General features: G+C 51.4%; 1 protein-coding gene across 4 annotated transcripts in view; it reads left to right on the top strand.

Moving 5' to 3' along the window:
* SLC16A5 (solute carrier family 16 member 5) overlaps positions 1–14,354 on the top strand; it is a 29,863-nt gene extending 15,509 nt beyond the window's left edge. For 2 of the 4 annotated variants that reach the window (XM_075014547.1, XM_075014546.1), the window contains exons 3-5: positions 4,309–4,452; positions 5,819–6,685; positions 11,489–14,354. In XM_075014547.1, the coding sequence (XP_074870648.1) occupies positions 4,309–4,452; positions 5,819–6,685; positions 11,489–11,730 (1,253 nt within the window). In that variant the 3' untranslated portion in view covers positions 11,731–14,354. The remainder of the gene's footprint in view (positions 1–4,308; positions 4,453–5,818; positions 6,686–11,488) is intronic. The other 2 variants (XM_075014548.1, XM_075014549.1) reach the window with 1 other exon arrangement.
* Positions 14,355–20,288: the final 5,934 nt, after the last annotated feature.

Here is a 20,288-nt window from a genome sequence, read left to right as displayed (position 1 = left end):
TTTCCATTGTATTAGTGGCTCTGGGATGGTGGCTGGGTGCATGAGGGAGGGGGTTGTGACCCGGGGCAAGGGACTGAGGTGCAGGGTTGAGAGACAGGAGAGGAGTCTGACCTGGAGAAGGGATGGTGGAGGGGCTGCAGGGTCTGGGAGGGAGCTGTGGCCAGGGGTAGGTGTGCAGGGGGCTGGGTTGTAATGTGAGGCAAGGGATTGGGGTGCAGGGTCTGGGAGGGATCTGGCTGCAGGAGAGGATTGTGACCTGGAGGAGGGAATGCTGAATCTGTGTGGGGTTGTGATCTGTGACAGGAGGGAGGGTGGGGTTGTGCCTTGGAGCAAGGATTGGCGTGCAGGGGATAGGGAGGCAGGAATGGGGCTGCTGAGGGTTTGGGTTACATAGGGCAGGGGTACAGGAGGAATGCAGAGGGTTCGGGGGACTGGAGTATCAGAGGTGGGCTCTGGAGCTGCAGGATTGTGCTGGGGTGAGGGCAATGCACGAAGCCTCTGGCCCCCTCCCTTAGGGACTGCAGTGTTCAAAGAACCTTATGGCCATTGCAGCCAGCTTGGGTGCCAGGGGCAGGTCGGGGGTCGGTCTGAGGTTCCCACTGGGCCATATTTTGGCAGCTCCTGCTGTAGGCTCCCCACTCAGAAGTAAAACCCTGAACCTGACAATCACCTTTTCAAAAGCCAATTCATCTGCAAACAGGTGAAGTTTCTTGAGCAAATCCAAACACAGGCAGCTTCAGCCTTCATGTCGCTCAAACTCGGCTGTTTGCTTGACAGTGGTGTATTTCACGTCAAACAGCAGCATATCTCTTAGGCCACAGAGGTGAGCCAAGCCATTTCCCCACTCTGATCTGTTGCTGAAGCTTGTAACGGTTTTAGACGCCCCTGCCCCCGCCCGTGCAGTGCTGTAGTTTAAAAGAACAAAACAACCAACACCTGAAAGTCCCTGGGCCTCTTCTTGGGAACAAAAAGGCGACTCGAGAATCACTTTCTCTTCCCTGCCAGCACAAGTCCTTTAAGCAGAGGCACATGGTCCTCTCTGGCAACTTGACAGTATGTCACTGCTGTTCTCTTCTGGCCCTAAAGAGAAGTGTCTCAAATTTGCAGCGCCAGGGGCTAGACTGGCAGTTTACCTAGAGCCTCTGGGGTGCCTCAAAGCCATGTGTGTTTCCATGTACTTAACTGAGCACACATCCGTTCTTGCTGGTGCACTGAGATTGCTCAAGACATTAGCCACCCTGGGTGAAAACTTGAGTCTTCTAACAGTTCCTGATAGATGCCTCAGAGCCTCCCCCACTGTTTTTACCCCCCACAACCCTGGGTTGGAGGCTGACAGGCCAAATCCTGGCCTGGAGCTCCAAAGGTTGTGGTGACAGACCCCAAGAGAGGCGAATAGATTGACACCACCGTGCTGGGACAGGGCAGCTCCCAGCCCGTAGGGTCCTGGTTAACGAGCATCACAGACCCAACTGCCCTCAAAAAGCCACCCAGGCTAGGGGCAGTGGTCGCCCTCACAAAGGGGGTGGCAGATTCCTTCTCACTGGACAGAGTAGTGGCCCCTGCATCCCTGGCTTGGCCACAACCCAACTCTGTACCTTTCCCCCACTCATACCACCAGGCCGTTACCTGCTCCTCCCCTCCCCACCACTCAACATCTCCAGGCTGGCTGAGGCAGCCTTCGCACCCTTCCAGGTGAGCTCCTTGCTCTGGGGGGCAGCGCCCCCGGAGCGTGGACATGGTCAGGTTGAAGCAGAGGCAGGACCAGCGGATTGCCTGGGCAGCGGGACCCGCAGATATGGGCTGGCTGTCAACATGGCTCCAGGCACGTTGCTGAGCGTGCGGCCAGAGCCCTGGCAGCGCATGTAACACCAGGAGCAGCCCTGACTCTGAGCCAGCTGTGCTGGGGTGGGGAGCTCCTGTGGAAGGGGAGGGAGTGCTGCCCAGGCAGCCTGACCCGGGGGTGGGGGAGGGGTGCTTCCCTTTCCCCAGAGTCCCAGCTGGTAGTACCCCTCCCTGTGCAGCTTCCTGCACCTCAGCTCCCCCCTGACACCCGCCTAGTCTGCCTATAGCTGCAGCAGCCTCTGCTGGTACATGATCTTCTCCCTGCTCGATGAGCGCAAAGCGCTTGTTAGCCAAACTCACCAGCCGTATAAACGATAGCACCCAGCCCTCCCCCCGGAGACATGCAGCAGATGTGGGCTCTGGCCTCTTTGAAGCCTGAGACTCAATGGCTTCATCCTTGTTCTTGGTGGCCCCGGAAGTTCAGGCGTAGCAGTGGGTTCCATCCCCGGCACCCCCACTGCGTCACTGCACCTTCTTCTCTGACGCTTCTCCCCCATCGTCAGTTGTGTTGGGATTGACAGCTGTACGGTGCTGCATAAGCAAGAGAGATGCTACTTGCCAAGGCAGAGCAATTGCAGGGCAGATACACAGTGCCACAGGCCATGGTTTGCATGCCTGTGACCCTAAGAGGTTTGACTTTAACGCAGACAGATACACAGTCCCTTGTTACTACATGATGCTCTGCAAGGGCACGACCTAGTTCTCGCCCATCCTTGACTTGTTTCAGGCCTAACCTGTCTTCTCCCTGGGGGAACGATTGGCCCTGGCTGAATGTTATGCCGGTTGAGATTTCAGAAACATCAGCTACTCCATTAATTGCTACAAACAGCTGTTGTTCTGGCGCTTTGGCTCCGGGTTAACCAAGCAGTTGTTCTCAGCTCCTTTCCCAAGACGTGGTGCACTGAGCTGGCCCTTAGGAATAGCTTTGGGATTGCTGGGGTTTAAGAGTCACCTCTGGAAATGTTTTCAAGCAGGATCCCAAAGGGACAGGAGCGGAAAGCTACTTAAGTTCCGGTGAGATCCACCAGCACTAGCAGGGAGCTGTCAACTGGCACTGACTCTGTAACTGACGCTACAGGAAGTGGAAGAGGAGAGGGAGGATGGAACAGTGTAAAAAGGGGTTTGATGGAGGCTCAGAGTAGGATGGGAAGAGCCAGTAAATCCAGTGGGGCAAACTTCTGAAAAGTTGCTGTGGTCTTCTAATTAGAATTTGAACCCACTCTGAAGAGTTTGAACCTAGCTTTAAACTCTCGTTAGTTTTATGGACAATCTTTTTAAGGCCTCCAGCAGCATCCAAGCACTTCCCATACACTAACAAATGAATCCTGCTAGCACCCCTGCAATGAGGGAATAGCACTGTCCTCTTTTACATATTTTAGGGTGCATTAGGAGGAGCATTGCGAGCAGATCTAGAGAAGTGGTTGTTCCCCTCTGTTCGGCTCTGGTGAGGCCACATCTGGAATATTGTGTCCAGTTTTGGGCTCTCCCCCCGGTATAAAAAGGATGTGGGTTAGCTGGAGCAGGTTCAGCAGAGGGCAACAAAACTGATTAAGGGGCCAGAGCCCGTGGCCTATGAGGAGAGGCTGCGGGATTTAAGCTTGTTTAGTTTACAGAAGAGAAGACTGAGGGGTGATTTAATAGCAGCCTTCAACTTCCTGAAGGGGAGCTCTAAAGGGAATGGAGAGAAACTATTCTCCGGTGTTACAGATGGCAGAACAAGGAGCAATCGTCTGAAGTTACAGAAGGAAAGGTGTAGGTTGGATATGAGGAAAAAGCTACTTCACCAGGAGGTGCTGAAGCACTGGAATGCGCTGCCTAGAGAGGTGGTGGATTCTCCATCCCTTGAGGTTTTTAAGTCCCAGCTTGACAAGGTCCTGGCTGGGATGGCTTAGTGGGGATTGATCCTGCTTGAAGCAGGGGGCTGGAGTAGAAAACCTCCTGAGGTCCCTTTCAGCTCTATGATTCTATGTGGGGAAACTGAGGCATCAAGCAATGAAAGGAAGCGTTACACAAGAAATCAGTGTCAGAGCTAGGTTAGAGCCCAAATCGTCCATGACCCAGGCTAGGGTGTGGGGCTTTCTGAGTTTACAGCCAAGTGTGATACTCTGCTGGACTTCCTGAGGTTTGAACTGGCTGTCCTGGAGCCGGCACTGCCTCGCCCACATTCAAAGGGCTGTTTTCCAGAATCTATGCTCCAGAATCAGGGAAATCTTGTTTTGTTTTTCCCCTAATGGCCAGTGGCTGACCGGACCAAGGGCGTCTTCTCCCCGGCTGATGGAAGAGAAGCAGCAGGTGGTGGGGGGGAGAAAGGGGGAGAAGAAGATTTTGTTCCTAGTCCTATGTGACCAGGGACAATCACAGGGGAATTCTGTTGCGCACTCAGAGCAAATGGAGCTTTGTTTCTGCCATGGCGACAACTTGTCCACCCTTGATTCCTGACCCGATGCTTGTTTGGTTGCTCCCTAGGGCCCCTCTGCAGCCTCTTGGTGGAGCGGTTTGGCTGCAGGGTCACTGTGATGCTAGGTGGCCTGCTCAGTGGAGCAGGCATGGTTGCCAGCTCCTTCTCCAAGTCCATCAGCCAGCTCTATGTGACCGCTGGCTTCATTACAGGTGAGTGCCGAGTTAGGCCAGGAAAATGAGATCATTGTGGTTAGTATTTGGCAGTAACAAGCATCCAGAGAGGAATGAGCGTGTAGGTGCTTCTCTCATCTGGCAAACAGGAAAGATAAGAAGAATCACAGCACAGTAGGATTAATATCCACAATAGTCAGTACCCTTCTCTGCTCCCCTTTATACCACCCCATTGTTCAACTGGGCTCCCTTAGAACTGTTTCTTCTGTGGGTGGCACAGGGCTGCAGGTCCCTGATAGGGACAATCAGTAAACAAACACTAGCACTCACAGGAGCGAGCTAGTGATTTGGTTTTGAGGAAGCCTCATATACCCCGTAGAGGGCAACATATTTTTCAGACCCTAATTTCACTGGAACTGGAATGTTCTCCATGTGGGTCTGTATTTCACTCCTCCTAATTTGCAGAGGGCTGGAGACACCTTTTGCCTAAAAACAAACAAAAGGATGTGGTGGGGGTTTGTTCAGAAGGAATAAAAATGGGAACTTGCCAGAAGCTGGGAATGGGCCACAAGATGGATCGCTTGACGATTGTCTGTTCTGTTCAGCCTCTGTGGGGCACCTGGCATTGGCCACTGCCAGAGGACAGGATAAGGGGCTTAGATGGCCCTTTGGGCTGATTCTTGTCTCCAAGCCCCTAGTGAACCACAGCCTCAGAATGGTGGTTTGATGGCACAGCGCTGCTGCTGCATGAGAGGTGGAACAGCTGTGGTGGCACTCTGGTCATTAGCAGTCCGAAGCAGTTCTGGCAAGAACAGGGTGTCTTAGTGGCATCTCCGTTTAGGTGGGTACTCTCAGCCGAAGGCCGCCCACAGCCTCATTCAGATCAGTGGGTCTCAAACTGTGGGTCAGGACCCCAAAGTGGGGGGTTTAATGGGGACCCTGTTTCAATGGGTTCACCAGGGCTGGCATTAGACTTGATGGGGCCCAAGGGCCAAAGCCCAAGGTGGTAGGTCTCCTGGTTACAGGTGTCCTACCTGGGACTGAAGCCCTGGGGCTATGGCTTTGGGCCCCCCAGCATGGAATATGGGGCTTAGTCTGTCGATCTAGCCTGCCTGCTTATGGCGGGCTTAGGCTTCGGTTCCCCCTCCTGAGGTCATGTCGTAATTTTTGTTGTCAGACGGGGTTTGTGGTATAGTGACCTAACCCATGGCTTAGGTCCCAGCTTTCAACTTCAGCTCCCATCCTGAGTACCAAGTCGCATTTCTGTGGGCCGTTGCACATGCCGTCCCACCCCACAGGAGGAGGTGTCCTGCAGTGGTGGAAGAAGAGGTCCCTGGCTCATTGGGGTCTTCCCAGCAAGAAGGCGCTAGATAGAAATACAAGATATCCCTTTTTCTTTCTAAAGGTCTAGGCTCCTGCTTTGGCTTCCAGGCGGGAGTGACTGTGCTGGGTTACTATTTTGTGCGCCGGCGAACTTTGGCCAATGCCCTGGCATCCACCGGTGCCTCCCTCGGCCTCACGCTATGGCCCTTGTTCTCTCAGTACTTGCTGGATCAGATGGGGTGGAGGAACACTTTCCTCATCTTTGGGGGGGTGCTGCTGAACTCCTGTGTCTGTGGGGCCATAATGAGACCAGTCGAGCTTGGGCCTCCTGTATCACCACTACAGTCTAGTCTTGGACAGGAGCCAGGCAACTCGGCTGGAGGTGCACCGCTCTTCAGGGAAGCCCTGCCTCATCAGGTGGAGCCCCCCCAGCAGGCCAGGTTTGCTGCGTGTAGGAGGATGCTGCAGAAGTACCTGGCTTTTGATGTCTTCTGCAAAAACAAAGGTTACCGGATTTATACCATTGGCGTTACCTGGATGGTGATGGGCTTCGTGCTGCCTCTCGTCTATCTGGTGCCCTATGCCATCTGGAACGGGGTAGAGGAGCGCAAAGCCGCTCTCCTGGTCTCCATCATTGGCATCATGAACATCTTCATGCGGCCCCTGGCTGGGCTGGTGTCAGGACTCCATATCTTCTCCGGGAAGCGGACGTACCTGTTCACCCTGGCCGTGTTGGTCAACGGGCTCAGCAATCTCATCTGCGTCATCTCAGCCGACTTCCATGTGCTCGTCCTCTACTGCCTTATCTACAGCATCTCCATGAGTGGGATTGGGGCACTGATCTTCCAGGTGCTGATGGATGTGGTGGAGATGAACAGGTTCTCAAGTGCCTTAGGGCTCTTCACCATCCTGGAGAGCATCACCATCCTCATCGGACCCCCACTCACAGGTGAGAGAGCAAAATGTTATTGGAGATGCACTGACAGCAGCTGGGGAAAGGAGAGGGAGTATTAGGCCTCTAATGACAGACATTTGAGAAGGTAACAGGAAGGAAGGGTGGGAGGAGCTATCCCACGGAACACCATTAACAGGAGAGGCAGAAGGGAGTTAGCCCTGGTTCACAAGTGGGTTAAGGGCTCAGGAGGTCATGGTCTGTGTGTCTGTATCGGGAACAAAAGCTGGATAATAAAGAGGTAACAAAGATGCAACGTCTGGAAATCAACGTTAGACAAATTAGGCTGCAAAATACAGTATAAATGAACAGTGAGGATAATTATCTATGGGAACAATTTACTCAGTCTCCCTGTTGGCAGTCACCAGAGTTATTTGCTGTGTTATACTGCAGTGGTTTATGCAGAAAGGAGAGAGACACTGACACAGAGACCAGGTGGTGTGGAACCCCTACAGTAAAGTGGCAGGTCACCATGGATGTCTTATCAGCATCTCTGCCCCTTCTGCATAACGTACTGTAGTACAACCCAGCAAATAACTCCACTGGCTCTGAAGAGAAAAACGTGGTATTGCCTGTGAATCCAGGCTGAGGGCCTGACTCCCTGACTCAGCAGGAGCTGAGTGTGCTATGGAGAGCACATGGCTTCTCCCCGTGGCATGGATTTTGTTCTGCTCTGCAGCAGGCCGTGCTATGTGCCAGAAGCAGCAATAACTGTTTCCAAAGAAAAAGCAGTCAAGTAGCACTTTAAAGACTAGCAAAATGGTTTATTAGGTGAGCTTTCGTGGGACAGACGCACTTCTTCAGTGGGTCTGTCCCACGAAAGCTCACCTAATAAACCATTTTGCTAGTCTTTAAAGTGCTACTTGACTGCTTTTTGTTTTGATAGTGTATAGACTAGCACGGCTTCCTCTTTGTTTCTGAAGAAGGTGACCTTCACTAATGGCGCCAGGCATGCAAAGCTGCATGTAGCCTCATCCATTTGGCATGACAGCAGCCAGAGTGTGCTGCTGCTTAGAGCCAGAATTTAATCTCCTGAACTGGTTGCTTCACCCGGAAGGGTCCAGCCAGCAGCTAGCAGAGTAGGATGATGTAGGATTGAAAAACCTTTGGGTGGGATGTGCTGGACACAAAAAAAAAAAAAACCTCAAGAGTTGCCAGCTGGTTACACTAATGCGGCGGGTATGAGCCTCATCGCGTTCTGCTCCATGCCTTACAAGTGCAATGCCAGCCCGCCTCTGCCCAGGCTTCTCAGGCTGCTTCTCTTCTGCTCATACATTCTTCTTCCCTTTACATACGCGGTACGTCCTTGAAGTTTTATAACCTCTTGTACAGCCTTCCCCACGGTGCACGAGCTGCTCCGGTTCTAGGTGGGAGGAACCCAGCCTTCCAGTGCACATTCAGCAGGCAGGCCCGCCAAATACGCAGCTTCACGGGGCACCCGGACATTTGGGGCGCTGAAAGTCTGAGTGCCCCGCGTGCTCTGAGGGGGAGGCGGCAGAGCTGGGCTGCTGGCCCAGTCCCCACACCCACTTTGGCCAGGCCAGAGGTGGAGGAGCGTGCTCTGCCCCAACCCCCCCGTCCCCTCAGAGAGGCTGGTACCCCTTGGTGGTGTGAGGAGGAAGGGCTGAGCAGTGGCTACTGATGAGGGAGGTTCCGGGGGGGAGGCACTGGCCATGTGCTGTGCATTGCCCCTGTCCCACTCCCTCCCTCTGCTCCACCCCTGCCTGCCAGCTGCATCCAGTGAGTGTCTCCTTATCAGCAGCACCCCTGGGTCCCCCCCAGTTCCACCTGCTGCCCCATCTCTCTCTCTCTCTCCTCAGCAGCACCCCTGGGGGAGGCTCCCAGTTCCCCCTGCTGCCCTATCCGTCCCTCATCAGCACCCACGGGAGGGACCAGACCTCACCCCCTTCAGCCTGCCCCTCCCCACCACCACCAGTGCCCCTGTTTGGAGAGTCGGCCTGGTCTTTTGGGGGCACCGCTGGGCCTGATCCTACTCCCTGTGCCCCTCTGCCTGGCGGGGGGGGAAGAACCAGACTAACGTGAGTAACGACGCTAAATAAAACGTCAGCGGGTTTTTTTTTTCCATAGCTTTGTTTTTAAAACAGTTTTTACATGTATTCCAATTTCATTCAAAGATTTAATTCAAGTCTTGGCGGCTCCCATGAGCAGTGTGAAGGAGGAGGTGGTGTGATGGTTCCCTTTGCGGGGGGGGCAGCACATGGCTGGTCTTTGGTAACCCCTTTCACCCCTGCCCTCCCCACACACACATCCCCTCTCCCCTGACCCCCCAACACACACGCTTGAGCTTAGTGCAGGCGTCTCTACAGTTTGGGCTAAGAGCCAACTGGCTCTCAGCTAAGGCCGTAGAGAAGATCCATTTTTTCTCTGTAAGTGGTCTAGGTGCCACTGCATGGGACAGTGACCCACACCTAGATGTGTGGGTTACAGATGGTGTAGGAAAGGAGCTGGGGCAGGAAGGAGTGGACCATGGTGGTGAGGCAGGGTAGGACAGGTTGGCTCCATTCTCCAGACCTTACTCTCTCTGTGTCTGCACAGGTTGTAGGGGACTTGCTCTGGCCAGCGGCTGAGGGGAGCTGCCTGGAGGGAAGCCAATGGGCAGGGTGGCATTGAACAATTCAGCCCTCATGCAGGCTTTGTCCATCGGTTGTGACCCATTGGGGTCAGTGGGGCACCATTTGATACGCTGGTGTAGGACTCTCCATAAATCCTAGGGACAGCCCTGTCAGCAAGGTAGGCCTGCAAACTCTGGACCATTATCATCACCCAGCTTAGACTTCCTGTACATGCTTATCTCCCAGGAGTGCGCCGAGCCTTGTTTTATGTTTATTATATGCTTTGAGACCTTTTGATGGGAGGAGCTATCTCAGGACCCAGCTTCATAGAACCGTTCATAAACCAGTGAGAATATATGTCCTTTTTGCTCTCTGTACACCGGGCATTTGTCCTTGCACTTTATGCCAGTACAAAGAGAAATCCTTACAAAGGTTGTCGTGCATCACGATGTTAACATTTAAAGCGCGCAAGTAAAGTCCTGCAGATTCTCCCCACCTCACGCAGAAGCGTTATAGAGAACATCAGACCAGCTGCACACCCCCTAAGTTTCTTTCTTTCCATCCCTAGCTTCTGGGATGGTTCATTATTTGTACACAATAAATATCAACATTTTAATGGTCAGCGTTATTTGCAGCCCGTTGAGGCTTTATTGCTTTACAGCACTTCAAGAGCCTTCGCTGGCTAATATCTGTGGCTCTGCAAGGGCCCTCTCCTGACCGAGCGAGTCGTTTTAAAGTGTTTTCAGTGCAAAAAAGCGCAAACAAGTGGATTTGTACTGCTGTCTTATTCGCTTTGTCCTCTGATGTCAGCTGTCACGTGCCAACACGTTCCAATATTCGGTGACTATTTGCACACTCCCCCAGTTGCAGATACAAAACAAACAAATTGCTGGGAACTGGGGTTGCCCCCTGCCTCGTCATTACTGACTTGGTCTCTTGTGGAGCAAGTATTAGAGGGGTAGCTGTGTTAGTCTGTAGCTTCGAGAACAACAAGAAGTCTTGTGGCACCTTATAGACTGACAGATATTTTGGAGCATAAGCTTTCGTGAGCAAAGACCCGTGTCATCAGATGCATGAGTGGGGGGCGGTTTCAAAGGAGTATTGAGAGAATGGGGTCCCAGCGCTGACAAGGTCTATTCAGCAAGGTGGAAATGGCCCATTATCAATCAATCAACTCTGACAATGGCTCATATCCCCCTGTCTGATCTGACTTGTTTTTTCCTCTTTTGATACACACTATTGATAACAGGCCATTTCCACCTTGCTGAATAGACCTTGTCAGCTCTGGCCCTCCCTTTTCCTGGGACCCCACTCTTTAAATACCCGTCTGAAACCATCCCCCCCAACTCATGCATCTGATGAAGCGGGTCTTTGCCCAGGCAAGCTTATGCTCCAAAATATCTGTTAGCCTATCAGGTGCCACAAGACTTCTTGTTGTTCTTATGGAGCAAACATTCACGGCAACAGCAGAGAGCACAGCCATACTTTTTTCCAAGTCCTAAGGCCACCCAAAGAACTTAACCCGCATCTGGCCACTTTGGACATTTGCCTGGTTCACACAGGAAACAGACTAACACAGTAGTTGCTGGAAGTGCTATTTCGGGCGGGGGATACAATCTGCGGCAGTCATTGCATCACATCCTGATTTAGCTCGTCTCTTCGTCATGTCTCCTGTCCATGTCTACATTGCAGCTGGGAGCACACCTCCCAGCCTAGGCAGACTCACACTGATCAGTTCAACCTGGTGCATTAAAAAATAGCAGCATGGCTGTTGCAATACTGGTGGTGGCTTGGACTAAGCCCCTGAGTTTGGACCCACCTGGCCATCTGTGTGACTGCAGGTGGCTAGCCAGGGCCTCCGACAGTCGCTGTTGTGTTCTTGATGCTGAGTAGAGCTGAGCTGCGTGAATCGAGGCAGGCTTGCTCCCAGCTGCAGTGTAATCACAGCCTGGGGGTAAGTCTACATCGGCTGCTAGCATCCACAGAGTCTCTGCATGGCATTCTGCTTGGCTGCGATATCACCATGTTGTACTACTATGGGACAGCACTCCTGTGAGCTATTAAACATTTCCACGTCAGAGGCAGCTGCGTTTCAGTGGTGGGCAAACTGAATGCTGTGGTATGTGGCAATTGCTGAATGGCTGTGGGTCCCTGGGGACTGTGTCAATGTCAGATATTATTATTTGGTGAGCAACATTGCTCTGGCTGAGCTCTCATTCTGTTTCAGGTCTTCTGGTGGATATAACTGGACACTTCAGTTATGTCTTCTATGCCTCCAGCTTCTTCATGGTGTCAGCTGCCCTTTTCATGGGTCTCAGCTTCTGCGCTTTGGACAGAAAGAACAAACTGAAAGAGGCGCCAAAGCCAACCTCCAATGACCCCTCCAGATACCAATACACTGACGTGCCAACTAAGCCAGAGCCTGAAAAACAAGCGTCTCCTGCAATTATGTACATCACAAGCATATGAACGAAGAGGACCCCATAGAATTCTGTGGCCCACGCAACCACAACGTGTTGTGTAACTAGAGACAGATGGGGAAAAATGCCTGCTTTCCACAATAACCCATCTGCCTCTGCAGTGAGTAGCTACTCAGCAGCGCTGCCTTAGATTCTAGGCAGAGGATCCAGATCACAGGCAGAGCCCAAAGCTTTGCACCAGCCAGAAAGCCAGTGAACAAGGAGCATTTCTCAGCTCTGGTACAAGCCCATAAGGCTGTTACTTTACACTAGTAGAATTAAACTGGCAGTGGCTTTTTTTTTTAATGCGTTATTAAAAAGATTTAGTAGCTTATGCACTACAGACAGGCCTGGAAGAGTTAGCTACCACTGAATCACCTTGTTTGGACATGCCAATCTAGCAAAGACTAACCTTGCAGTGAAGTCATCTGGAGGCCTCCCGTGTGAGCAGGCAGGGAAAACCTCTTTCCTGGGGAATGTGTTGCTGCTTTCTCCCTGTCGCTGGTTATTGCAGAAAAATATCACAGAGGTTGTGGAACTCAGACTAGTGCCTGCTGTCAGTTGTGTCAAAACCAAATGAACAGGGGTGGAAGATGTACCCAAAAAGTTACTTGAGTAAAAGTACAGCTGCTTGGGGGCGGGGGAGAATTACGTACACGTCATCAGTGTCTCCTCTGAAATACTTGAGTAAAAGTTTACATGCATTTTTGATTGTATTCAAGTATCCAGACCTGGCAGCTGTTGCGCTTTTACTCAAGTAACTTGTGCTATCTCTGCAAATGAATTTTTTTTGCCCGCTAGTAACCAAATGATACCTGCGTTTCAAGGGCATTTCTTCGGCAACAAAGGTTCATAGCCAACGCCCCCAAAAAAAAATAGACAAACAAGATTGCTTGTAGTTTATAACATGCCGTGATGATTTAAGCACTTGCCTTTCCCAAGCCGTTCTAGCCAGTGGAGCTGCACTAAGACAGAGGAAGACAGCGTGACAAGTAGGGGGGATGGACCATATTTTCTTTCCAGCTGTAGGCCAGGACCGGCACTGTGAAACAAAATGCACTGTAGCTGAAAACACGTGTGCTGGTCCAGACATAGGGCCAAGGTCAACGTTAAGGTAAACAAGCCTGTTATCCTCAGTGTCCCGGATCCTCACCTTATGTAAATAGGTGCAGCTCCTCATCCAGACGCTCAGACTTAATTAGACCCGTTGTCCACTATAAGCAGGCGACTACCCTAATGGTAGTTACATGGCGAAGAGTCAGATGAAAGCATTTTATAACCTGTCCCATGATGACGTGAACTTCGGTTTACTTACACATTCTCACGCGTTCCTGTTAGTGCCTTTCCTTGCTATTTTTCCTTAGTATGGCCTTAGCACGTGCGGTTTAAAAGGTTGAACGCCCTTTGGTCTCTTAGCCCTGGGCTCCACTGGGGGTGGGGGGTATTTTGAAATAACGTAGTCCTGGTTTTGCTAGGCGTATACACCTAGTTTAGTTTGTGGTAGCACTAGCGTGCATGGGCAGGAACTGTGCTGTCAAAGGACCTGGGCTTGGCACAGCTGCAGACCTGACCACGCTAGGCTCACCGACGGCCAACTCTACCACTTAACACCTCTGTAGCGCCTTAAAGGAACCAGCCAAGCTGGCTGCATGTGGCCTGCCCTAAAGCCCTGGGCTGAAACACAGGGTAGGCCGATGAGCCAGGCTAGCACGGCCAAGGGAGCCCTGGCCGGGTGCCAGCACTGCTTCCACAGCCCCTCGTGCCCTGGGACGCAGGCAAGCACCATCCTGGATGATCTAGGCAAGCACTTTCCAGGCTGTCTGCACCAGGTGGTGAAATGCTGAGCTCTACAGCACCGTCCCTGCCAGCCTGAGGAGAAGGGACACCTCCGGCAACTGGCGCAGTGCTGGCTCACAAGCAAGGAGCTGCGCTGGGGCTACCACAAGATCTGGGAGGGATCCAGCTGCTTGAGCCGGGGGTGGGGGGGGGGGGCACAGCTGCCACTGCTATGGCGGCCAGCCCCTGCCGTTGGACAGGACTCACCTGACACCACCCTGAAGGTGCCGGGGGATGACAACGAGGCCCAGGCGGCCAGCCACTCCGCCATGCCAGCCAGCCACAAGGCCCTGTGGCCCCAGGAGCCCATCCGCCACACCCAGGATGTCCCTCAGGATCTTGGCGAGGGCATGGCAAGTGAGCTGGCGACTTTCCCCCATCGCCGAGGGGGCCAGCAGGTGGCCAGTTTGGGGGGGCACAGTCCGCTCATGTGGCCTGGAGGTCTCAGAACAGCCTGGGTCCCTGCCTGCGTAGGGCCTGCCCGTCCAGAGCAATCAGCTCCAGGATGCTGCCACATAGGGCCCCTGCCATCCCGTTCACAAGGGTCCTGCACAGACCTGCCCTACTCTGGCCTCCATGGTAGGCCTCCACTCCTTCCTGCTGCAAGCCACCGCTAAGGTGGCTGCCGGTAATGACCCACACAGCAGTGCTGCGCATGGCCCAGGGTTGGGCCCGCCCTCAGGCAGGCACCAGTATTTCCCAGTGGTGCTGGGGGAGGGAGACTGGCATGCTGGGAGGAGGCAGAGGAGGGCAACCCAGTGGCCCTCTCCCTAGCAAGCAGCATCTGCGCACGCATGCGCGCGCCCCCCCCCCCCCCCCCCCCCCCCCCCCGAAAAGCAGGCAGGGATAGACATGCCAGACCCAGGGTACATGGGACTGGTTGTGGGGGGGGGGGGGGGGGGGGCGGGAAGCAGGCAGCCCAGTCCCACCTCCCACCTGCAGGCCCATGGCCTCACTGGCACATGCCCATGCCTGCTGGTTTGCAGCTGCTCTGACTCCATACCATGAGCGCCGCACTGTCTGCGAGGGTAACTAAAGCACAAGGTTGCACATGCCCCCTGTGTCCACTTTATGCCCCAGGAGTGGGAAGGCAGCGGTAGCATGACTGGTGAGATGGCCCTTCCGAGCAGCCGCCCGATCAAACAGCCACCCTCATGCCCTCCTTCCAGGGGCTCTACTCTGAAATAGGCTCTAGCAGGCGTGGACACGCTGTTTGGGAATAAGGTTTGCGTATTTGGGCATTTCCCTGTAGCATGGCTGCATTATTCCAGAAGAGCTTATTCGGGAATAAAAATAACACTGTAGTGTACACAGCCCCTCAGTGAACAAAATTCAAAGATGAGGGGTAAACTAAAGGGGTCGAATCTAAGATGGTGTAGCATGGCAGAAACTATTATTTTGCCACCTTAGATTCTTCTCTAGCTGTAGCTCAGGATATGAGCTATCATAGGCACTTTAAATACATTTTTGTTTTTGTTCTGTTTCAATTCCGAAATGACTGTTAACAGCAGATTTTTCAGAGCACACTGAAGATGGAGATTAACGCTTTAAACCCCTTGAAATACAGAGCATAAAATGCTATCAAAAAACAAAAGCGCTGGCTCTCGGCTTCAGTGGTTGCTAAGATAGCAGATACTGAAGTCTTGTCACAATTCTGATGGGAAAAAAAAAAACAGCTGCTTAGTTAGAATGCTGTAACTATGAGATCCAAGCCTGGCCAGCCTAGCAGCAAATGCATTAAACCACGAGAAAGCTGAGCCTTTCCAGACTATAGACACATTCATAGCTATTATCATTTGTGAGGCTTCCACAGTCTAGCAGTGTGTCATTTTGACAATGACCCAACACGTGTCAAGTAAATCCTTAAATCAGATTGCAGTTGGGAGATGTTTAAACGCAGCCATATGCTTTTAAAGAAATGTCTTATCTCTGGTCGTAGGTTTATAGTAACTTACGTAAAGCCTAAATAACCAGTAATCACAAAAGCAAACAGCTGGGATTTGATTCTATAGTAGACCTCCGAGTTACATGAGGGTTCCATTCCGTGTGCCCTCGTGTAACCCGGATTGCGCATAAGTAGGGGTCCAGCTTTTCCCCAGTGGAACACGCATTCTGCAGCCAGGGAAGCAGCAGAAAGGTAAATCCTGGGGTGGGGAGCAGTTGGGGAGGGTTAAACCTGGTGGTGGGTTGGGGCTGTGAGAGGCGGGTGGCAGGGGGAGGCTAAGCCTGGGGTGAGTTAGGGCTGCAGGGGGGCGAGGGGTGGAGTTGAGCTGGAGCCGTGCACAGGAGTGGCGAGCTAGAGCCCTGCTCGGATGGTGAGCCAGGCTGTGGTTTGACTGCGGGCGGGGGTGTTGAACCAGAGCGGGAGGATGGAACCAGGCCCACGGGGGAGCGAGTTAAGCACGACTGGAACCCACGCATTTCCAGGGTTTACTGTAGGAATCCGGGTCAGACACGTAAGAGTGGGGTCACAGACGCTGAGACCTTACCGCACACAAGTGCTCTGAGCCTTACATAAATGTGCAGTTTTTCCTCTTGCCTGAGAACAAACCCGTGAGCAGGGTCTGTGTCTCAGACCTGTTCAAGCTTTTATGAATAAAGGAGCCAGGCAGCAGTAAGTGTGTGGGTTTTTATTTTTCAGGTGATCCATAAATAAATTCAGTTTAGTGGGGGTGGGGTGGGGGGGGGGGTATTCCTGTCACTCCTTAACCTTTTCTTTCCCCAGGGAGGGGGAGTCAAATGGTCTTTACTTACCTCACGATATGCTTCCGCAATGAATGTTCTAGCCGAGGACAGGAGGGGGACCCAATTCAAATTGCTCCTAAGTTAGAATAGTCTAGACAGAATCAGAATGATTTGAAGTAGCAAAGAATGACATCTCCCTTTCAAGAGCTGACTGTATTGCACCTCATAGAATCACAGGGCTGGAATGGACCTCAGGAGGTCATCTAGTCCAGCCCCCTGCTTCAAGCAGGATCAACGCCCACTAAGTCATCCCAGCCAGGACCTTGTCAAGCCGGGACTTAAAAACCTTTAGGGATGGAGAATCCACCACCTCTCTAGGCAACACATTCCAGTGCTTCACCACCCTCCTGGTGAAGTAGTTTTTCCTAATATCCAACCTACTCCACCTCCTTCTGTAACTTCAGGCCATTGCTCCTTGTTCTGCTGACACCACTGAGAACAGTTTCTCACCATCCTCTTTAGAGCTCCCCTTCAGGAATTTGAAGGCTGCTATTAAATCACCCCTCAGTCTTCTCTTCTGTAAACTAAACAAGCCCAAATCTCTCAGCCTCTCCTCACAGGTCTTGTGCTCCAGCCCCTCAATCATTTTTGTTGCATCTACAGTGTTACAAGTCATGATTTACTCAAATAAGGGTAGGAGTAGTATGATGCACATTTCACAGATGTGGAAAGAGGAGAGCTCACATCTACCACTCGTGGAAGAGACTTGAGGCAGGATGTTAATAGAGGATACCTAAGCAGCAACATTACACATTAAACAACAATTTAGGGTGAAGAGTAAAGATACTTTATTCCAGAAAACAGTTGTAGCGCATTGTGTTTTGCTACGCCTAAATTATAAGGCCAGTGCCCTGGTTTTTGTTTGGATTGGCTTTCACACAGGCTGGGACATTCTTCTGGCAAGGAAAAAGTGATTTATGTTAATGCCTCCCCCTCTAAATGGCTCTTATGGAGGTATGTTGGCCTCTCAATCGCTTGTAACATAAAACAATTTCTGCAGCCAGCGCGCAGACTTCCGGCCAAAGGCAGCTCTGAGGATTGTGCCAGGGGTGGGGGCAGCATGCGATGACACACCGCCCAACGGGCTCACCATGTAAAACACACACATTTGCCCCAGCTGCTTTGGGTCTGCAGCAGGCAAGGAGCCTACCTGAGGTTCCCGCTGAGCCAATGTGTGGGAGCTGCCTGCAGAAAGCACCTCCTGGCCAGAGCCTGCTCCTGGCACCTCACCCCCAAATCCCCAAGCCAGGTCACAATTCCTTCCTGCACCCAACCCCCCACCCTCAAGCCTGCACCTTTATCCTCTGGGCCACAACCTGTAAACAGAGCCCTTGGGCAGCCACCAGGAGAGAGTCAGGTGCCATTCAGCTGATTAGCTGAGCGCCCACAGTGGCTGCATGTATTCCCATTGGTGGGGCACGTCTGTACTTGCCTTGGTGTACGTAAAATTTATTCTGCCAAATGATTAAAAAAAATTACAGAACACTGGTCACAACCTCATCTCAGAGCCCATACTCCCTTTCACACCTCAAACCCCTTCTTACACCCAGCTTCCACCATAGACGCTGCACCCCTCCATTACCATTGTGGAATACTGCAGCCCATGCCAGCCTAGCAAATCCTTTGAGTGCCCCCACCCTCAAAAATTACTGCTTACTCCTGACCTAGACTATAATCTTCTCTGGGCTGGGTCCTCCTATGTATTCATAAATGGCCATGCATGCTAATGGTGCAATCGGAATTCCCCCTTGGAGCGATACAGCAGAACCCAGAGATTAGAACTCAAGTCTGGAGGGCCTTGAGGTCATAAGAAATATAAGCTAACAAAGGTTTCTTTCACTAGGTTCAAAGTCACGCAAGTACGCAATGCAGTAACAGCTTAATTATCCACCTCCCCCAAAGCACGACTGGTTTCTACAGACTCCCTGAAGAAAGGGAAGTGAAATCAGTTTTAATTATATCCAAACATTACTAGTGCAGACAGGTTATAAATGACTGAGCACCGGCAAAGAAGGGAAATTTTCCAGCAGCAAAGTCACACCTCCCAGTGCCCTGATCCTATTGTCACTACAGGTCTCTACCCTTATGGGCTCAGCACTTTTGCAATAAACCTGTTTATTGATATGACATACAGATCAGGAGTTCAGCCTTAAGAGTATTTTGGGATTGTGATCAAATTTAACATTCTTATAGCTATTTAAACAATGTAGCCATTAATATGGTTCTGCACTAATATCACATAACTTGTTGAATCTAAATGCGCACATCATTGTGATTTCTAAGCATTAGACCCTTAACAAAAATATATGCCCATTATAACCTAAAATTTACTGAATTCCAGCTCCAATGGCCTACCAGCAAGAAAAAACAGTTGCACTCGTACAGATCCTCAGCTGCAAATGCGCTGTGGCTATGTCTACAACACAGACTAATGTAGACAAAATTGGGGGTTTTGTCAACAACACTCAGAGCATCTATGTACAAAATGCATTTTGTTGACAGACTGCCACTAAAAAAGTGGGTAGATGATCCGGGGGTCCCTTTTGTTGACAAAGAGGATCAAAAGATCGATCCACTTTTATATGTAGATCCAATCTGTCAACAGAAGTTTTGTTGGAACATTTCTTCTAACAGTAACTTCTGTAGACAGAAGGAAAGACCTTCTTCTTTTGTTGTTGGTGGTGGGGCGGGGGGGGTCGAGAGAGTCAGACTGTGGTAGACAGACGCTTCTAGTGTGACGATGTGCCGACCTACTCCGGGTCCCGTGGGGTGTGATACAGTGGGGGGAGTCGGGTGGCCCGGGATCAACCACCCCACCTTTATAGCAGCCTGATATAGTGTAGCAGCAATATGTGATTTAGTGTATCCACTTTAAAACCTAGGTTTCCACAGTATTATGAGTACCAGGAACAATAACACTCCGATTGTGAACACCACAATGCCCTGTGGCTGTTTTAAGTCCCAATAATTCTCTATACAGACCCAGCTAGACCAGCTAGTGGTATTTACCAATAGTGATTTATTCATTTATTTGTAACTACAATTACTTAACACTTGTTATATATATATATATAGATAGATAGTTATTTATTTGGCATAAGCTAAATACTAGGTTACATATAACCTATATATAATTACATGTGACTTACCAATAACATCCAATGCTCCCACATCTCACCAATAACTACGTTACAGCGTCCCTTCAAGTCAGAGATACGGCTTGGTTGGGACCTTTCGTGGTGGTGACGTCCGGGTGATCAGGCCGGGGTCTGCTGTCTGGACTGGAAGTTGCTAGCCTCTGCCTTGTGTCCAGAAGCCCACCCCCTTATTCCTGTTAAATCACCTTTTATACTGTTTCTTACTTGGGGGTTCGATACCTGGCCAATTAAAGCGTTTGTTACCTAATTTGGGCTTTCTATCCTCCCGGTCTGTTAGAACATGTTACAAGATTTCCTCTGTCCTTGGTCTTTTTCTGAACCTCCCCTGAGACCCTCTGATGTTGTACAACCAAGATGTTCTCTTAGGGGGGGCTTCCAGCTACTAGCCCCAGCTGTTCTCTTTGGGGGCTTACTATCTGCTTGTCAGGATGTTCTCTTTGGGGACTCTCCAACTACTTGTCAACTTTCTGATTTCTTTCTCCTGGCCTGACTTCAGACCTTCCCGCCGCTGTATGATAGCATTCCAAGATGGAGTGTATGGTCATTCTGCCTTGCGAGTGAGGCCCGGCCACCAGGTGCTCGTGCTCCCACACTAGTGTAGATGTAGCCTGTTAGCAATATTATCCCAGCAGACGTTAATACCCCTTTCAACTAGCTGGTCAGCCATTTGGTGAACATAACCAACAACTGTAAGTAAACAGCCAGTATGAAGTAACAGAGGGACATGTTCATAGGGCTGCTCCATACTAGCTGAAGCTGATAAACAGTCTTCAAGAATAAGCAAAGCTTTTTGCTATAATGTAGCCTGAAGGTGTTAAGCACAGGGATT

Source organism: Carettochelys insculpta, chromosome 20 (assembly GCF_033958435.1).
Source record: "Carettochelys insculpta isolate YL-2023 chromosome 20, ASM3395843v1, whole genome shotgun sequence".
Classification (NCBI taxonomy): domain Eukaryota; kingdom Metazoa; phylum Chordata; order Testudines; family Carettochelyidae; genus Carettochelys; species Carettochelys insculpta.
This window is presented reverse-complemented; position numbering and strand designations above follow the sequence as displayed.